The sequence below is a fragment of the Haemaphysalis longicornis genome, unplaced genomic scaffold (genome assembly GCF_048455015.1).
Source record: "Haemaphysalis longicornis isolate Haplotype H1 unplaced genomic scaffold, Haemaphysalis longicornis Haplotype H1 scaffold_1, whole genome shotgun sequence".
Lineage (NCBI taxonomy): Eukaryota > Metazoa > Arthropoda > Arachnida > Ixodida > Ixodidae > Haemaphysalis > Haemaphysalis longicornis.
In genome coordinates, this window is record NW_027526203.1 from 318,611,339 (window position 1) to 318,628,295 (window position 16,957).

At 47.7% G+C, this 16,957-nt stretch overlaps 1 protein-coding gene across 2 annotated transcripts in view; it reads right to left on the bottom strand.

Moving 5' to 3' along the window:
* Window positions 1–269: 269 nt before the first annotated feature.
* Mle (dosage compensation regulator mle) overlaps window positions 270–16,957 on the bottom strand; it is an 84,571-nt gene continuing 67,883 nt past the window's right edge. For both annotated transcript variants that reach the window (XM_077682303.1, XM_077682304.1), the window contains 4 exons: window positions 7,748–7,921; window positions 6,191–6,306; window positions 2,673–2,885; window positions 270–773 (listed from right to left, as the gene is read on the bottom strand). In XM_077682303.1, the coding sequence (XP_077538429.1) occupies window positions 386–773; window positions 2,673–2,885; window positions 6,191–6,306; window positions 7,748–7,921 (891 nt within the window). In that variant the 3' untranslated portion in view covers window positions 270–385. The remainder of the gene's footprint in view (window positions 774–2,672; window positions 2,886–6,190; window positions 6,307–7,747; window positions 7,922–16,957) is intronic.

Genomic DNA, 16,957 nt, shown 5'->3' on the forward strand with positions numbered 1-16,957 from the left:
TAAAGGATGCATTATTTTTAAAATGTCGGGTTTGCAGCTTTGCAGAACATTATACACAAACAACATTGAACCACGTTGAACTCTCAAATGTACTTGACGTGACGTCATTCTAGTTGCGCTGCCGACCGACGGTGCGCGCATGGTCGCTTGTGATGAGCCTCAAAACGAGAATTTCAACGGCGCCTCCTAATATCCAGAAGCAATGAATTGTGTAAATATTTGGGATTTATGTTCTTACAATTTCGCTCAAGCAGACAAAATAAAGCAAATACAAATGCATTCTCTCTTCACGACCCCTTTAATGAATCACTGGCATAGAGCGTAAACATGAAGCTCAAATGTCTTTATTGACTTTTGACAACACATCCAAACACATGCAGCCCTTTCAGAAATCGGGCATGTTAGGGTTGCCCCCCCACCCTCCACGGAAGCCTCCCCGCCCTCTTCCCCCACCCCACCCTGACTGTGGGCTGTAACCTCCACCCATGTAGCCACCCCTGTTGCCAAAGCCACCATAGCCTCCATGGCTGTAGCCACCATTGTTTCCATAACCAGGGCCGCCACCGTTGCCGTAGCCACGCCCACTGTTGTAGCCACCCCTGAATCCACCTCTGAAGTTGCCTCCGCCATCAGGCCCATAGCCACCCCCAAATCCACCTCGATAGCCTCCTCTGAAGCCACCAGGAGAGTTGTTCGAGAAATCTCTTCCAGAGCCAGGGCTTCCGCCAATGGTGCTCAGCCGAGGCATCTTTCGCATGGGTTGTGGGGTCCCGCTGCAGCAGAAAAAGAATGAGCTCAATGGCACACTGCCCAGACGAAAACCTGATCGGTAGGCTACTGTAATGAGAAACACAATGGAAACCACAAAGTGCACAAGAATGCCTCTGGTACGCTGCCGTAATATTACAGCACCTACTGAGGATTTGAATACCCCACTGTTTGAGCTCCACGGAATGCTTTCGATGTGCTGTCACCTCTCCGGAGTAGCGCAGACTTTGTTACATTGTGTCGCTACCTTCCAGGCTTAAAGGGAACTGATACTTAATGTGGTGCAGCTCTCAGCTCAGGCAGCGGCACACAGTAGCCACTACTACTCTGCGTTTGTTTATCTCTGGTTCACAGGGCTCCAGGAAAACGTGCACCATCTGCTCTCTCAGAGATTTTATCCTGGTTCGCGCACCGCGCAGTTTGCTAGCCATGAGCATGCTTCCTGTAATTTACATACGGCTGGTTTAAGTGGAGAGAGCTTAAATTCACAAGGGACCAACACACAATAAGAGAACCTGAATTGAGATATGGCTTTGCACAGCGGCAGGTAACTAGAACTGATATGATGGATCGGTCTTCTGTCTGTTTCCTGCCATTCATTCGCATGCAAGCTGTGGTTTCGGCATGCCTACGCATGGCATTTCCTCATACGTGGACACCTCAAGTGATGACTAGCAATCTTTGCAGAACGTTACCACAGATACACGTTCTTGAAGAAAAAAATTCAGCCCTCACAGGGTTGCCCACATCTGACGAATGCCATGACGGAATGAATAGTCATCACACGAACACAAAAGAAAAATGACTCTTCGTTACCTAAATTCAAGAACTAAACACACATCCTTTAAGAGTGGTTTAAACAAGAGGAGCTCTCGCAAAAATGCAATTCAAACTAAATGATATAATGCAATGATGAGCTGTTACCAGTCCTGCTTACCTAACACAAATAAAATGTGGCTGAGCAATGGACCCAGAAAGCAGTTTTGTAAAAGTCAAGGTATGTTTTCTGCATTTTACAGGGTCCCTAAATATGCAACATAACTGCTTTCTTGCTTCAAAATCACCTAGGGTCATGTGTTATACCACTGTCAAATCCCTTGTAGCCTGGACACCATTGTTATAACAGCTGCAGGCATAATACAAACACAGTATACAGGGTAACGCCAGGGTGAAAGCAACTTTGTTCATGCAATCACTTGCATTCAAGATCATTATCTCCAGAAAAAATATAAACCTTCCAGAGTCTGTGAAAAGCTGCCTTCTTCAGAATAGTAATCTAGGATCACAAGCTTTGTTGACCGCGGCCTCACAATGCTTTCATTATGCTGAAGAAGGCTGCTTCCACCAAAAAAAAAAGAAGCTTGCTCCTACCCTGGATTTTCATTGTACATACAAAAACCATTGTAGAAAATTCGTTTCATGTTTACACACTACACAAGATACACAGCTGTCCTCAGGTTGAAGCCATCAACCATCCTTTGGAAGAGCTGGCCGACACTTCCCTACTGAGATTTGCCTCCACTGCTGGCAACAGCAACTTGAAAAGCTTAATCAATGCTACCAAAAAGACATACAGGGTTAAGGTGCACTTTTATTGCCCTTTAGGCCACCACCACAAGTTTTTTTACGAACAAATCATGTTCAGTTTTCAGCCCCCTGAACATATGGCCAAAATTTACCTTGTGCGATGATCGTACCATCAACTCTGTGCCAGTTTTTTGTGGGGGAAGGGGTTTCATTATGCGAACAAATAGGTAGTGCCACTTAGCACGGCACAAAGAGCTGTACTCGTGAAGCATTCAGCATGGCACTTCTACTCCTGCAATCCCATGGGACTCTCCAGGCAGGCAAAACTGGCAGGATTACCTAGCACACAACTGCCTATGACGGCCAGTAGTGCTCACCAAAATGTCTCCGTGACATCCTTGCCCTCGGTGCCAACCTGGATGGAGTCAAAGCGGCAGAGCTTCTTGACAGTGCTCACCACCCTGGAAAACTCTTCCGAAGGTTGCGTCAGCAGCTCGGGGTCAGCCGCCACGTCAATGATGAGGTTGTCCACCGGCTGCTGCAGGGACAGCACATTTGCCACAACCTGGGGATCCATTTTCAGGTTGATCCTGGGGCAAACAAGGCGACAGTCAGGGCACCACAACCACCACCACAGGCTCACCACGTTTCTTGACAGCGTCGTTACCATGGTTACGCCCCCCTGACTCACGAGTGTGCGAAGAATGTATAAGGCACGTCCGCTGGCTTAAAATAAGAGCGCAAAATGGAATGCTCACATCAGTACATCATAGAACCCCGCGTGGAAAGAATAGGCAGGGAGCACACGCAAGCGCTCGAAGCGGGGCAATAGTGACTGCCTTCTATTACTACCGTACTTTTGTGATTCTAAGCACCCTCCCCAACTTTCAGGGAAAAAAAAAAAAAAAAGTTTGCATGCAAATCTAAGCAACCATCGCATGGTGGATTTCAGATGCGTGGAAGCGTGCCCGAGTTGACATTGTGGCCAAGTCATTTACGAGGTTTTCCATTACAAATTACTTCAATGGAACGGAAGATGACCTGCTGGGGTATGCTGAGAGCGGCAGCCCAAGTGGCACAACGGACTCAAATGGTAGTGAGGGTGACCGGGTATCAGACGTAAGCGGTGGGTTTAATGTGTGCAGCCAAATAAAACATTTTCCTTTGCGCCCGTCTTGTCGAGATACGGTCGCGAAAAAAAGTGGCAGCGGGGGGGGGGGGGGGGGGTAATTCAGGTTTTTCGAATCTAAGGCATCGCGGTTGTGAAAAAAAAAAAGGGGGGGTGCTTAGATTCGAGTAAATACGTATTTCTATTTGTTTATTCTCTTGCTTGAGTCTGTAATAAAGTTGTTATGCTTACTTTAAAGAATAATATAATAAAAATAATAAATAAACAAAAAAAATAAATGAAGCATTATCTGGGCTCACTTGGTCAATACAATGGCAAATGCACGAGCCCGGTCAATCGTGGGGCCCCCTACAGTATGGTCACATCTAGAAGCCTCGAATGTGACGACGTAGCCAGTGCTGCATTTGCTTGTAATTATAGATTCGAAAATTGAATAACTTTCTTATGTCTGCACCGGTCTTGACCCTTCTTTTTACATCTATCTCAGCATGACAGAAAGAAGAGACATATGTAATGCCTGAAAAGTGCCTTAAAAGAAAAGCATTGCAAAGGTCCTTTAACGAACACCTGTTTTACCCAGTCTTTGTGCTAACCAGCTTGCGCTGTCACAGCTAAATGTGTCAGCCACGCTCCAGAGCACAGAGCAGGAAAGAGAGAAAAGCACGAGACCTGTCTCCCTGGCTAAAAAAAAAAATGTCTGACAGTCCTTTCTCCAGCCTCCAGATACCACCACTATGCCGCAGCTACAAGCACTTGGTGTTATCTGTCTGCCAAAAAATAACGAGCTCCTGCTTCTGAAATGTTGTCGCTTCAAAAACAAGACACGCACCAGCAGAGCTTTTACTGCACCCATTCTGGAAATCTACCGTATTTACTCACGTAATGAACCCACTTGCGTAATGAACCCTCCCCCCACTTTTCTTCTTGAGAATTTACTTTTTTTGTCACATTGAATAAAAAATGCAGCAGGAGTTTGTTTTTATCTCGGCATGGTTGCTGATGCCATAAACCAGTGGTTCTCAAATGGGGGTTCGCGAAGCCATTTCTAGGATCCGCAAAACCCTCACCCGCTTTTTTTTTTTTCCAGACTTGCATACTTGAAAAGCAAATACCGAAACAGGTTGAATGTGGCTGCAGATATGCAACTCTGTTTAAGCGCGACTGTGCGTGGCACGTTTGTTTGATGTTTTTGGTAGCAATAAAAGGCACCTGTTTCACGCTCCAGTTGTGTTAATTTACCTACGTACCCTCCCTCCCCTCCGCTGCAAGGGGTCCCCATCACTTCCACCAGTCCACCCGACACATCCATGGCTGAGAACCACTGCCATAAACGATCGCAGTAACTTGATATCAAGCTACAGTACGGGCAGAAATGCTGAAAACGCATTCCAAAAAAGAAATCTCAACTGTAGCCAGAGATGTGAGCGCGAATGCCGTGGCTCACAATTCCAAAATTGCGCATTTGTAGAGCGCCACCTGCTGAACACAAAGCAAACCTTCTTGCGCCATAGAAACGTTGCGGCGTGCGAACAAAGCACAAAACGTACTCCACACTCTTTCCCTGCTTTTTGCTGTTTCGGCTGGTTTTGGCGGCGTGCGAACAAAGCACTAACCGTACTCTGCTCTTGCTGTTCCGTAACGTCACCATTACACTCCGTGTTTTGTTGTTCAGCTGCGTTCTGGTGCATGCCGTATGATGGGCCAGCAGATGAGCTACACAGCCAGTTTTAAACTGAAGGTGGTGGAGCATGCGTTGATGCACATGGAAACCGTGCGGCTGGGCGGCACTTCAGTGTTGGCCCACTGTGTGTACCCTACGGGTGAAAACTAGAGGTTTTTGGGTGGTGAACAGAGATTGCCGTGTGTTTCGTGAGGCCAAAGAAGGAAGTTTCCCAGTGTCGAAAAAGATATTTTGGAGTGCCTTTACAACACGGAAGACTGTGCGCTGTGGGCCGACAACAAATCTGAAGCCGCAAGCGACTTCAGCGAGGAGGACAGCTCTATCACTAGCATGTTGTGAATAAAAAAGAAATTTGATTAGATAATTACATACAGTAAAGCCCGCTTATATCAAACAGCGCGAGGATTGTAAAATCGTTCGATATAGCAAAAATTTGATATAGAAAGTGAAGCAAAAAAATACTTATATGAGAGCAATCTTGCCGACGGAGTCACGAGATAACGCTGAGCTCTTACCACCCTGATGTTCACTATTGATACGACACTTTCTCGGAAAGAAAACAATCAGTTATTGGGGCAAAAGAACTGCTTGAGTGTAGCCTGCTTCTTGGAGCACAACGCTTTGCTGGTGACTGCTTGCTCCACGGTATCTAAACAGCTGGCACGCACAAGACCGCTGCCCTCAATGGCACTGCAGTATCGCCATAGCAGGGCCACGGCAGCGACGGCTTCGCTCGTTCTCGGAAGCGGTACGGAGTCTTCGGCGTCTTCGACAGAGCGGAGACAAGCATGGATAAGCGAATAACGGCGAACCCAGCGAACTGAGCAAGTGCGGGCAGCGAGTGGCGCGGACGTGAAGTTCGGTGACACCGCATCCCGCGGCACCCAATGTGGCGGTACATGTTTTTACGAAAATGGTAAGGCTCTGACAGCGCTTCTTCTAGCTTTCAACTTTTAAATCTCTTGCAATTTTTTCCTGCATAATGAACCCTCCCTCCAAATTCATGCCGAATTTTCTAGAAAAAAAGTGGGTTCATTACGCGAGTTAATACGGTATAATGAACCATGCGTCACAGGCATACGCACCAGCCATCAATCTGGACCACTCCATTGACTAGTTCCACGCGCTTGCACCCAAACAGCAGGATATGGATCGGTGAGATCATGGTCATCTGCTTGCATGACACTGCCCGGGTGCGGATCTGTAACAAGCCATACAACACAAAATGCGTCTTCCCCATGCCACAACTTAGGCACGCGCGCGCACACACACGCAAACACGCGCGCGTTTGACATGGGCACTCAAAATGGTTCCTTGCCACTGCTGCCACCAAAGTTTAATGAGTTGTAAAATTAGTTCCAAGCAATGCATCAAAAAATTGCTTCGATTATTGCATTCACCAGGGTTCACAGTACTGGAAAATATAGAGATTACAGTTTTATGACCAACACTGTTTTGTCTATTGTTTGACCAAAAATGGCTAATTACCTCTTATTATCTTGGGAACTAATTGACGAACTGAAAAAATAATGGCATATTTGAAATCAGTGGGAAAAAAGCAGAATGACTGACAATTTTCACAAAGTTTACTTGAAAATTAAAAGAAGTTATTAAGACCAGTGTCCCCCCTCAAATGACACCCACAACAATTGCCCATGCGACGTCACTTGAATTCACACACGTGGCTCTACAAAGAGTGAAACCAGAGATTCTGCCAGCCGTTACCTGGAATTTGCGTCGGCAGTGTCCCGAACGCAGCAAAGTCGGCCACAACCGGGCTAGAGCAGCAGACGCCGCCACTGTAGCCCAGCCGTGCGTCGGCAGAAAGAAAACGAGAGGAGCGCCTTTCGAAGGGCGAGATAGCGGAACCTAGCCATCCTGATGTGCTAGCTCGGTGCTACACCACCGCGCGACACAAGTGCACACACCGAAACAATTTGGCATGTGACCTTAGTGATTCCCATTTATGCCGATTAAAACTAGTTAGTTTAGTAAGTTTGAGAATTTTGAGAAAGCTGAAAAAACTTTTATAATCGCTATTTATCAGAACCAGTTGCTCCTTTAGCCTTTTGTAATACCTTTTAAAAAAACACAACCGAATTGGTATTAACCAATTCAGAAAAGGAGTCCCATTCGTGGCAAGCTGCGCAAAAGGTAGTGTTTCTCTAGTGACCAGATGTCTGTATGCGGTCTCTACATTTTGTTTTCCCGTCCTGCAAACCAATCCTTAATGTATCTCTGCCGTACGACCACTTAATTCCGTCGGGTTTGGGTTACCCAGGAGGTGCTGTTGAACAGGTTAATAAATCCGTGTGAAGGAAGCGCGCAATGGACACGAAGCTGTGGCGAAACCGACCCAAAACAATTGTCGCTCAAGCAGACCACAAAGTCTTACTGCCGACACGGCACTTTCGCGCAGGGAACGCTGAATAAATTCGCCGTGCTATCTACAGTGTGCTCCGTAAATGACCCCCCCCCCCTCACCCCCCCCCCCCCCCCCTCCCGCCTCCGCCGCCGCGTTAGGTGTTTATTGTCCCGCACGCCGTGGGAGAACCATTGGCTGGCAAAGGTAGAAAGGTTTGCTTTAAAAAAAAAAAAAAAAACTCGGAAGGTCGGGGCAGCATGTTCAAAGGCGAACTCACCTTTTCCCCAAAGACGAAGAAGGGGCTGGGGAACTTGTTAGAGGCGGGCAGGTTAGTGCAGTTCACTGACGTCTTGTGGATGAGGGCCGACCGGTTCTCAGTGGTGAGCACCTTGCGCTTCTCCTTGTGGTAGCAAATGTTGGGGTAGTGGCCCAGCACCAGCAGAGCCACCATCTGTAGTGCACACACACGAACACATTCAGAATACACATACTATTACGGGGACCAAACAAGTAGCCTCCTGGACAAACCTGCTGTGTCAAAGAGACGGCATACTAAGATGTACCAGCCTCGAAAACATTTTTATTTTACTAACTCCTATGCATTTTAAAGTCCAAAAAGTGTTTCAGCCCTACTTTAACAGGTGCCGACAGCTGCTGTAATCCAATGGCATACACTGACACCCCGCACTGGAAAGTCCGCCACATCTTGTAAATTACCCGCCGCGGTGGCCCAGTGGCTATGGCATTGTGCTGCTGAGCACAAGGACGTGGGTTAAATTACCGGCCGCAGCAGCCGCTTTTCTGATGGAGGCAAAAAGCAAAAACGCCTGTGTGTTAGAGATTGCGGCGCACGTGAAAGATTCCCAGGTGGTCAAAATTAATCTAGAGCCCTCCACTACGGCGTGCCTTGTCGCCTGCATAGCGTTGGCGCATTAAACATTATAATCAATCAATCAAACAGTCTTGCAAATTTCAAGAAGTCACAGAACTGTGCAGGCTAGCTCAATAGTACAACCATTTATAATTAACAAATTAATTAACTTAACAAATTCACTCGTTTGCCCCAGTTTGCAATACAGCTAAACTTACAAAACAAAATCGAAGCAGTACCCTGATTCATTCATTATAACCACTATTTCATTATAGCCGTGGTGGACATTCATTGCAAGTGTTAACTAGGAGTGCTGCATCCACCCCAGGTAAACAGCTCTCATTTTCTTCCCGCCTGCTATCACATCATGTGCAACAGAGCATCGGCAATAGATTATTTGCTACCTAGGTTTACAGACAGCACACTTATCGAGATGTCAGTCATTTGCCACCTTGGTCGTCTTTGTGCCAGATGCGGCAGCGTTTGGCATACCGTATTTACTCGCGTAATGAACCCACTTTTTCTTCAGAAAATCCGCCTTTTTCAAGACGCCACAGTGCATGCGCGAAGCCCTAGCGGTGAACGCTAGAAACTGTTTGGGGGGCCACCGCACCATCCGTCTGCAGCGTCCACCGATACTCGGCTGAGACCCATGCATCGTCGGCAACGTGAACTGCAAATATCTAGCAACTTTTGTGTCGTTTGAATGCAATGCCGCTTTCGTGTGCTGCGTACAAGTGCACCTTTTGGGCCAAGGGTGACAAGAACAAACGTTTTTTGCGCTTCCAATCAGCTACGCGTGACAGGCAACGCGGAGAAGCCTGGATTAGGGCTGTGAGACGCCAGTCTGAAAATGGGAAGCGGAAGTAACCGCAGTCAAGTTTAACCGTGGTTACGAAACTTTAACTGCGGTTATTACAAACTGCGGTTTTGTCTGTTACATACGAAATTCCGATTGTGGTGACCGCGGTCACTTGGTTGTGAGCGTAACAAAAATAAATTACTGCACTTCTAACTTAAAGGGACACTGAAGTGATATGTAAACATTGCGGGATTACTAGCGCAAATTGTAGTCCGGAGTCCCCAGGCCATGTTTCGACCACTCTAGGCGCGTTTACGCGATTTTATTTAGTAGAAAAACTCATTCGAAAACGCTGTCCTCCTCTCTTTACGCTCGCCCATTTTCTGTGGCGTTTTCGTGTGACGTCAGAAGGGGATGAGCTGGCAATTGGCTGCGCCACGGCTGCGCTACTGCACGGCTCCCCGGCCGACAGAGTCAGTCGGCCCAGCGTTTCGTCCGCCGGCCGCCGGCGGGTCGTCGCAACCAAGGAGGTTAAAAAAAAAATTGCTTGGTCGCAATTCGTTCGCTTAGTTGAAACGAAGCCAGGGCACGTTTGTGAATGGAAGAATGTGCCTTTCTTTACTTGGTTTGTTTGTACACTGTATCTAGCTCCAAGTCAAGGTCGCTTCACACAAGCGCTGCACATGCGACGCTTCGCTGACTGGTACGCCAGTCGGAAAATATAAGGCCTCTTGAAGGTGGGAGAAGAGTCAGCGAAGTCAACATAGGTACTAAGCAAATAAAATCAACTGATATTTTTACCGTACAGCGTAAAACTAGGGCGCGGGAAGCACTTTTTTGCGCTGGGCGAACAAGCACAGCGGTCAGCAGCACGACTACGCATCTGCGAACGCTTTTCCGTCTACGAAATGCAATTGCTAGAAGTGAGCTACTGTGGAAACTCGGGCGACGCTTACTGCACGATCGCAGTACAACAAATAGTCACCTAAGCGGCTTGAAATGCCAAAACTAAATAAAAGTGTAAACCGGTTGTACAATATATACCATATATTAGCCAGGCATTCGCGTCCCGCTCCGTGGCCTAGCAGTCTGGGGCGCTAGGATTTCACCCCAAATGTTTTGCGAGTCACGAGTTCGAATCCCCGCGGGTACGTGCTTTTTTTTTTTGTAAGTTAACTTTTTTGTTTTCCGCCGATGTTTTCTATATTGAGTTCACCTTTTTTGAGGCCGCAACGTTCATGGCTACACGAACTAGTTCACAAAACGCGCGCAGGCTGGCACTGGCGCGCTAGCGAGTTCTCGTTGGCGTGCTGTTGCCATAAGCACCGACTGCTTGCAGGCAGTGGGCACAGGCCAGAATGAACAGACCCTTGGCCTGGTGCGAACACACTTTTTACGATACAGGCATGAGGGAGGCAAGCTCCAAATATGGGGGAAAAGCGCATGACATTTGGGCGTCTGCGGGTACGCGGAGGGCGTTCATGCACTGCGTAGGTCTCGGCTAGTGAATGCTACGACTACAAGCCGTCCTGGGAGGCTTATCTTGTGCATTTTACAGCCGACAACATGGCAGAAGCGCGGTACGATGATTACTGAGATATTGAGAATGCCCATCCAACAAAGCCATTGGTTATGTTTTACAGAACCGAAACCGAAACCGAAACTTATGTGATTGCTAACCTTGGGCATCGTCCAATCACGGCGCCCCTCCTCTCAACGTCACAGCCTTAGTTGGTGCGGCCGCCGCAAACCGCGCATGGTAGTTTTTCTTCTTTCGCGCTTTGTAAAATAATTACCGATTTGTCAACCGGATAAACGATGAAAAGTGTGCTAATTTGAGCCAGTCTACGCAGTGCAAGCAAAAACGGGAGCTTGACAAATTCACTTCAGTGTCCCTTTAACGAGGAAAAACAAAAGAGAAGCAGTGTAGACAAAACTAAATATCGTTAAAGCAGTCGCTTCAGACCCACACGTGACGCACTCGCGCGCGGCGAGAAGAGGGGCTTCTCCAACTGCTCGTCACCGGCTTGGGTTGCTCAGGTCTGCTCGGTGTTGGGAACTTTAGGCTTAGCATCGCGGTGGATATTTGACCGCCGCTATCTCTACAACTGCAAATTACAATCCATAGCACAATTTTTGACCGCACTAACATCCACTTTCTCGCATGTGGAAGTTCTTTTCCGCGATCAGATTGATTTCGACGAGCGGTGATAAGCTGTTGCTGCCGTGGTCTGGGCCGGTTCGAGCCGCTTGCAGTTCCGTGCGGGCAGGCGCGCCGGCGTGTTCACAGGTACGGCCAACGTGCGCGCCGATCGTTTCAGAGTGCTGAAAACGCATCATGATTGCCTGGTTTATCCATTTTTGTGGCGGACGACGTGCGTAATTTACAAATTTAGCACGGCTTTTGTCGTAGTTGATCGGGTGGATCGGGAAACGAGCCGCTGCTGACGAGTCGCGCTGCTTGTGAGAGCGACGCAAAGAACGCCAGCGCCTCTTGGGGGCAGCGTTGGGGCGCCCACTTTTTGAGAACCTTCGTCTCCTCTGAACGCCAGGTGATTTTTTTTTTTTTTTCGCCTTCACTGATGCGCCGCGCCACTTGCGTCCGAACTGACTTGCGCGATTTTGAGCACTGCGGCTGCGGGAACTGCGGTTAGCGCGACTGAACTGAGGTGACCGAGCTCAGTTTGCATTAACCATGGTTAGCGGGGTAACCACAGTTTCGTCTGCCGTGTAATGCAACAAACTGCGGTTTCGTCTAACCCCGGTTCACTTAACCGTGGTTAACTGCGCCCGTGTAACTAGGGTCGACCGGGCCAAGTCCGTCCAGCCGTTGGTAACGGCAAGAAAGCCTCCCGGTATGAATTTCTCCCCTGGCGATTGCATGCTGATGCAGTTGCAGTCGTCAGGGGAAGTATAAGATTAAAAAAAGAGCGACTAGGTGAGACGTAAAGCTACCTTCTCTTCGAGCGTCGAGAAACAACGCGCTCACGCCGAAGGCAACAACCACGACGCACCGAGCTAACCTTGACCTCCGATCTGCTTTCCGTCGCTACCTCAAGAGGGCACCACACCGCAGTGAAAAAGGCGGATTCGGCATAAATATGGGGGAGGGTTCATTACGTGGGAAAAAGTTTGCAACGGATTTTTAAACGTTGAAAATTTGTACAATAAAGATGCTAAGAGAAGCGCCGTTAAAGCGCGACTTTTCTAGCAAGAACACGTAGGTAATTATGTAATGAAATTTCTTTTTTATTCACAACATGCTAGTGGCCCCCTACTCGCCATCGGAGCTGTGCTCCTCGCTAAAGTCGCTCGCCACTTCACATTCCTTGTCGGGCCACAGCGCACCGTCTTTTGTGCCGTCAAGGCCTCCAAAACTTCTTTTCCCACATCGGGAAACTTCCCTTCTGTGGGCCCACGAAACACACGGCGACCCCCTGTCCACCGCCCAAACCTTGTTTTCGCCAGTAGCGTACAACCACTTGGTCAACACTGAAGTGCACCCTGCCGCGCGGCTTCCATGTGCATCAACGCATCCTCCACCACCTTGTGCTCGCCCATTGCACACCACGCACCAGGAGCACAAGAAAAGGTCGGAGCACGGCTGAACAAAACCATGGAGCACGATGGCGAAGTCATGGAACAGCACAGAGCAGGGAAGGAGTGCGGAGTACGTCTGGTGCTCTGTTCGCATGCCGCCGAAACCAGCCGGAACAGCCCAGAGCAGGAAAGGAGTAGTACATTTGGTGTTTTATTCGCACGCCGCAGCATTTTCTGGGCGCATGAAGGTTTGTTTTGTGTTCAGCATGTGGTGCTTCACAAGCGCGCAATTTTTGAATCGTGAGCTTTTGTCGGGGAGTCGAACTCGTCGCGGCATCTCCCTCGTGGACGCCGCGAACCTCTCTGGGGCATTTTGGATGGGTCATTTCCGGGCGTGGGGAAACACCCTGTATCCCACAACGGCCCGCTTGGGCCCATCTAGCCCACAAGCCACACAGATTACTGAAGAACTACAGCGCAACCCACCCAAATGAACAGACAATCCAAATGCCTGAATAAGACAATCGCGGATAAGCTGTCTATGTACATCGACATTGACCATAAGATAAGGAATGAAGTTCTTCCATAAGTCACGTTTGCATACAACACAGCTATCCAGGAAACCATGCAGATGAACCTGAGCCTGTCTACAAAGACAGCCGACTACAGTCGAATCCCGCTACAAAGAAATTGACGGGACGTGCAAAAAATTTCGTTGAAGCGAAAATTCGTTGAGGAGTAGTGTGCACCAACACAGCACGGAAGGGCAAGAAAAATAGCCCCGTATATTTCCGCATATTGGCAGCAAAATACAGTGTTTAGAAAAAGGAAGGACACGCAGTAACGTCGTGTTTATTCAGGTAACAAACATACCAGTGGTTATCTATTTTTTTACCAGCACACAAAGAGCGTGATACTGAGGAGAAGGGGAGAGGTGAAGAAATGAAGAAATGCAGGCACAAAGCGTATTGCTGTACAGCAAGGCGTTTCCACCGAGCTGATTACTTGCAGATAGCTGCTAGGCGGTTGTCTTTATCTTATCCTCTGACTAGGCACTGCAGCAACTGACCTTGGCAGGCAAGCCGCGCTTGCTTGCATTTATCGCGACCGCACGCTCGCGACTAAACACGATAACATTATTTATGCTTTTGACTGTGAAGAATTGTTGAAGGAAAACTGCAACAACAGCTGCTCACAACGCATACATGACGGTGCGGCGCCAAATGCAGAGCACATTCGCGCGATTTCAACTGGATACGGATTGGCTATAGCTCCGGCTAGGCGAACCAGGCTTGCGCCTCATGTAAAGACTGCCCGCCGCATCGTTATCACCATCAAACAATGGCGTCCACCTGGGTTTGTTTTTGTTTTGGGCTCTATGGTTGTGGGTGAGTGGGGGCGCACCGCGCATGTTTTCGGTGAAACTAAGCGTCCTGAATGTATAAAAAGTTACAGATAGCTGGCGCTATGCTTATTTTATTGTAAAATAATTGTTCAAACCCAGCCCAAATGATTAAAAATTTCGTTGAAGCGAAAGCAAGCCAGACAAATGGTTCGTTGTGGCGAGGACTTTGTTGCATTGACTTCTATGGCTAGCTGACGGGTAATTGGAAATATTTCGTTGAAGCGGAAATTTCGTTGAAGTGGACTTCGTTGTAGTGGAATTAGACTGTACCATGCTCTACGACATGCTGCCCAATGTAGAAGACGACGACCTCAACATTGACGTACAAGGATAACTTAAACATGCAGAGGAGGCCCGCCAGCTTGTCAAGTGCACACAACGAACCTGCAGCTCAAATTCCAGATGCTACAACCTTCAATGCTGAGACACCTAGTATCACCCAGGAGATCATATGTGGGTTGGGAGTCCAATTCAGTTCCCGTATGTTAACGCGAACGTCCTGACCTGACGAGATAAATGACCAATAGCTTTTAAAAATGGTAATTTATTGCACGAACATGTTTATCGAAGGAACTTCGAAAAGTCATAAATTAAAAACAACCAGTTTTGTGGTCTCCCAACGCAAAAATAATGAGTGAGAAGAAGCATCGCCGGGTCTCACCACATCACGCCATTTGATTGGTTTTCTGCATTAGAAAATACTTAACGCTGTTTCGACAGTTGGTGGTTAAAGCTCTGGGTGTTAGAACTTATGAAAACAGACCGCAGTGCTGGACTATAAATACGAACCAGCTCTTATGCCACATTTTTCAGCCACGCACGCTCTTCACGTCTGCGGTCAAGTGGCTACGGCATCTGACTCCCAATGCAAGCCAGCCCATAGCCGCAAGTTCAAATCGCGTGCAGCATCTTTTTTTTTTTGCATGAGTGGCTTTGGGCTGCTTGATACGACAAAGGTAAGATTCCAAAGAGAATTCGGCAAAAAAACGTGAAGTTCAGCAGGAAAACTGTGCAAACAGCCAGCAGGTTCTAGTTCTGCTACAATAGTTGGCAGACAACTGAAGCAGTCGCGCCACCGGCAAAGCACATAGAAACTGTTTATGGCAACAGATAAAGGATGCATTACTTTTAAAATATCAAGTTTACAGCTTTACACAAAAGGCGCTTAACTTTCTAATGTTCTTAACATGAAGTCACTGCTAGTTGCGCTGCCGACCGAGGGTATGGCATAATTGCTTGAGATGCACCTTCAAAATGAGCATTTCAAAAACGTCCCCTAAATTCGAGAGGCAATGAATTGTGAAAATATCTCAGATTAAAGTTATTCAAAGGTTGCTCAACCAGAACAAATCAAGCAAAGGCAAATACATTTTCTTTTCATGACCCCTTTAACAATGAAAACAAGAGGACTGTCGAAGATCCTACAGGCACTCTGCAAATGAGAGTGCAACTCCAAGCAAGAGGCACCATTCAGGAACAGTAAAAACATTAATGTTAGCAAGCGAAGTGAATTTAATACATTAGCAGCTTCAAAATAATTCTCACTTGCACAATGAACAAAACCTCCCTAAAGCCAATGCGCAACTGATAGTATATTTGCAATGCAAGACAAGCCTCATAGCATTTTTTTTTGTATTGACCAAGTAAAGTGCTCACGCCAGCAGACAAACTGCAGCTCTTAGATGGACGTCTTACAGCTATGCGAACTCCACACTGCTCCTGCTTGTGAGTACCAGCTAACACCATCACAAATGCCCGGGTGCAAACATCTAAAAACGAGCATGACAAGACTGGGCCAAAAGTTCACTATATTAGGTGCTCGAATATGTTCAGGGTGCTTCCAAAAATTGTGCACTGCAAACCGAGATGAAGATTTCTTCCCCTTTAGACCAGGTTTCCCTCCCCATAATTGTGCAGATTTATTAAATCACAGTTTTCCTGCGTTCAGTCTGTCACTTTTGCTCTTCTTGTTCCAAGGTCAGACACTGGCACACAGGAAGAGTAGAACTGACATACTGGCCTTGGAGATAACAGCCTATGCACCAAGTGTAGGAGGACACCCTTTTACATCATCATGCAGCTACCCGCTCGGCAGGTCGCAACACACATACTGCTGCATTTTTTGCCCAAATTTGAGTACAGTGTAGACCGCTTATAACGTATGTCGCGGGAGCCGCAAAAATCCGCACTATAAGCGGTACCGCACTATAACCAAAACATGAGAGAATTCAACCACATCGCCACCTATCTCTCAAGTCAACCTATATTTATCATCACTCAAACGCACAGCGCTTAAAAACGAAGGCACGGTCTATATTTCGTATTATTTTTAGTATCAGCCGCTGCTGCAGGGCAAAAGCGCAGTCTCAAAACGGCGAGTGCGGCTTTAACTTCCGTTGTGTTTGTTTTGAAAGACCATGGCTGCGTTTTTAGCGTCTATGAACAGATGCCGCAAGACGTGATAAGAACGCCAGCGGGAGTGTTTTTTTTTTTTTTTTTTTTTTTTACCCCACCTTGTGTTCACGATTGACGAAGGCGGCTGCTTATCAGCGCAACGTACTGGTGGTGGAAATCTTCGGCTATGCGCGGCTCGAATGTTCCGAAAGGGAAAGAGCGGTGGCTTATCTGCAACAACGTTCTAAAGCGTGAACCGAGTGGTAGATTTGGTATCGCGAAAACGTGCAGTGCACGCCAGCACGGATACAACTGGCGTGGTGTGGGCGGCGCGGTAAGGGGCGGCAACATGGCGTCGGCACTGGCCGTGAAGCGGTGCAGGCAGTTCCAGTAAGTTCCAGCGACCGCTTCTAACCGCTCGCTGAAATGCCGCACGGGGCGCAAGCGAAGATGCTCATGCAAGAAAAGAGCTAAT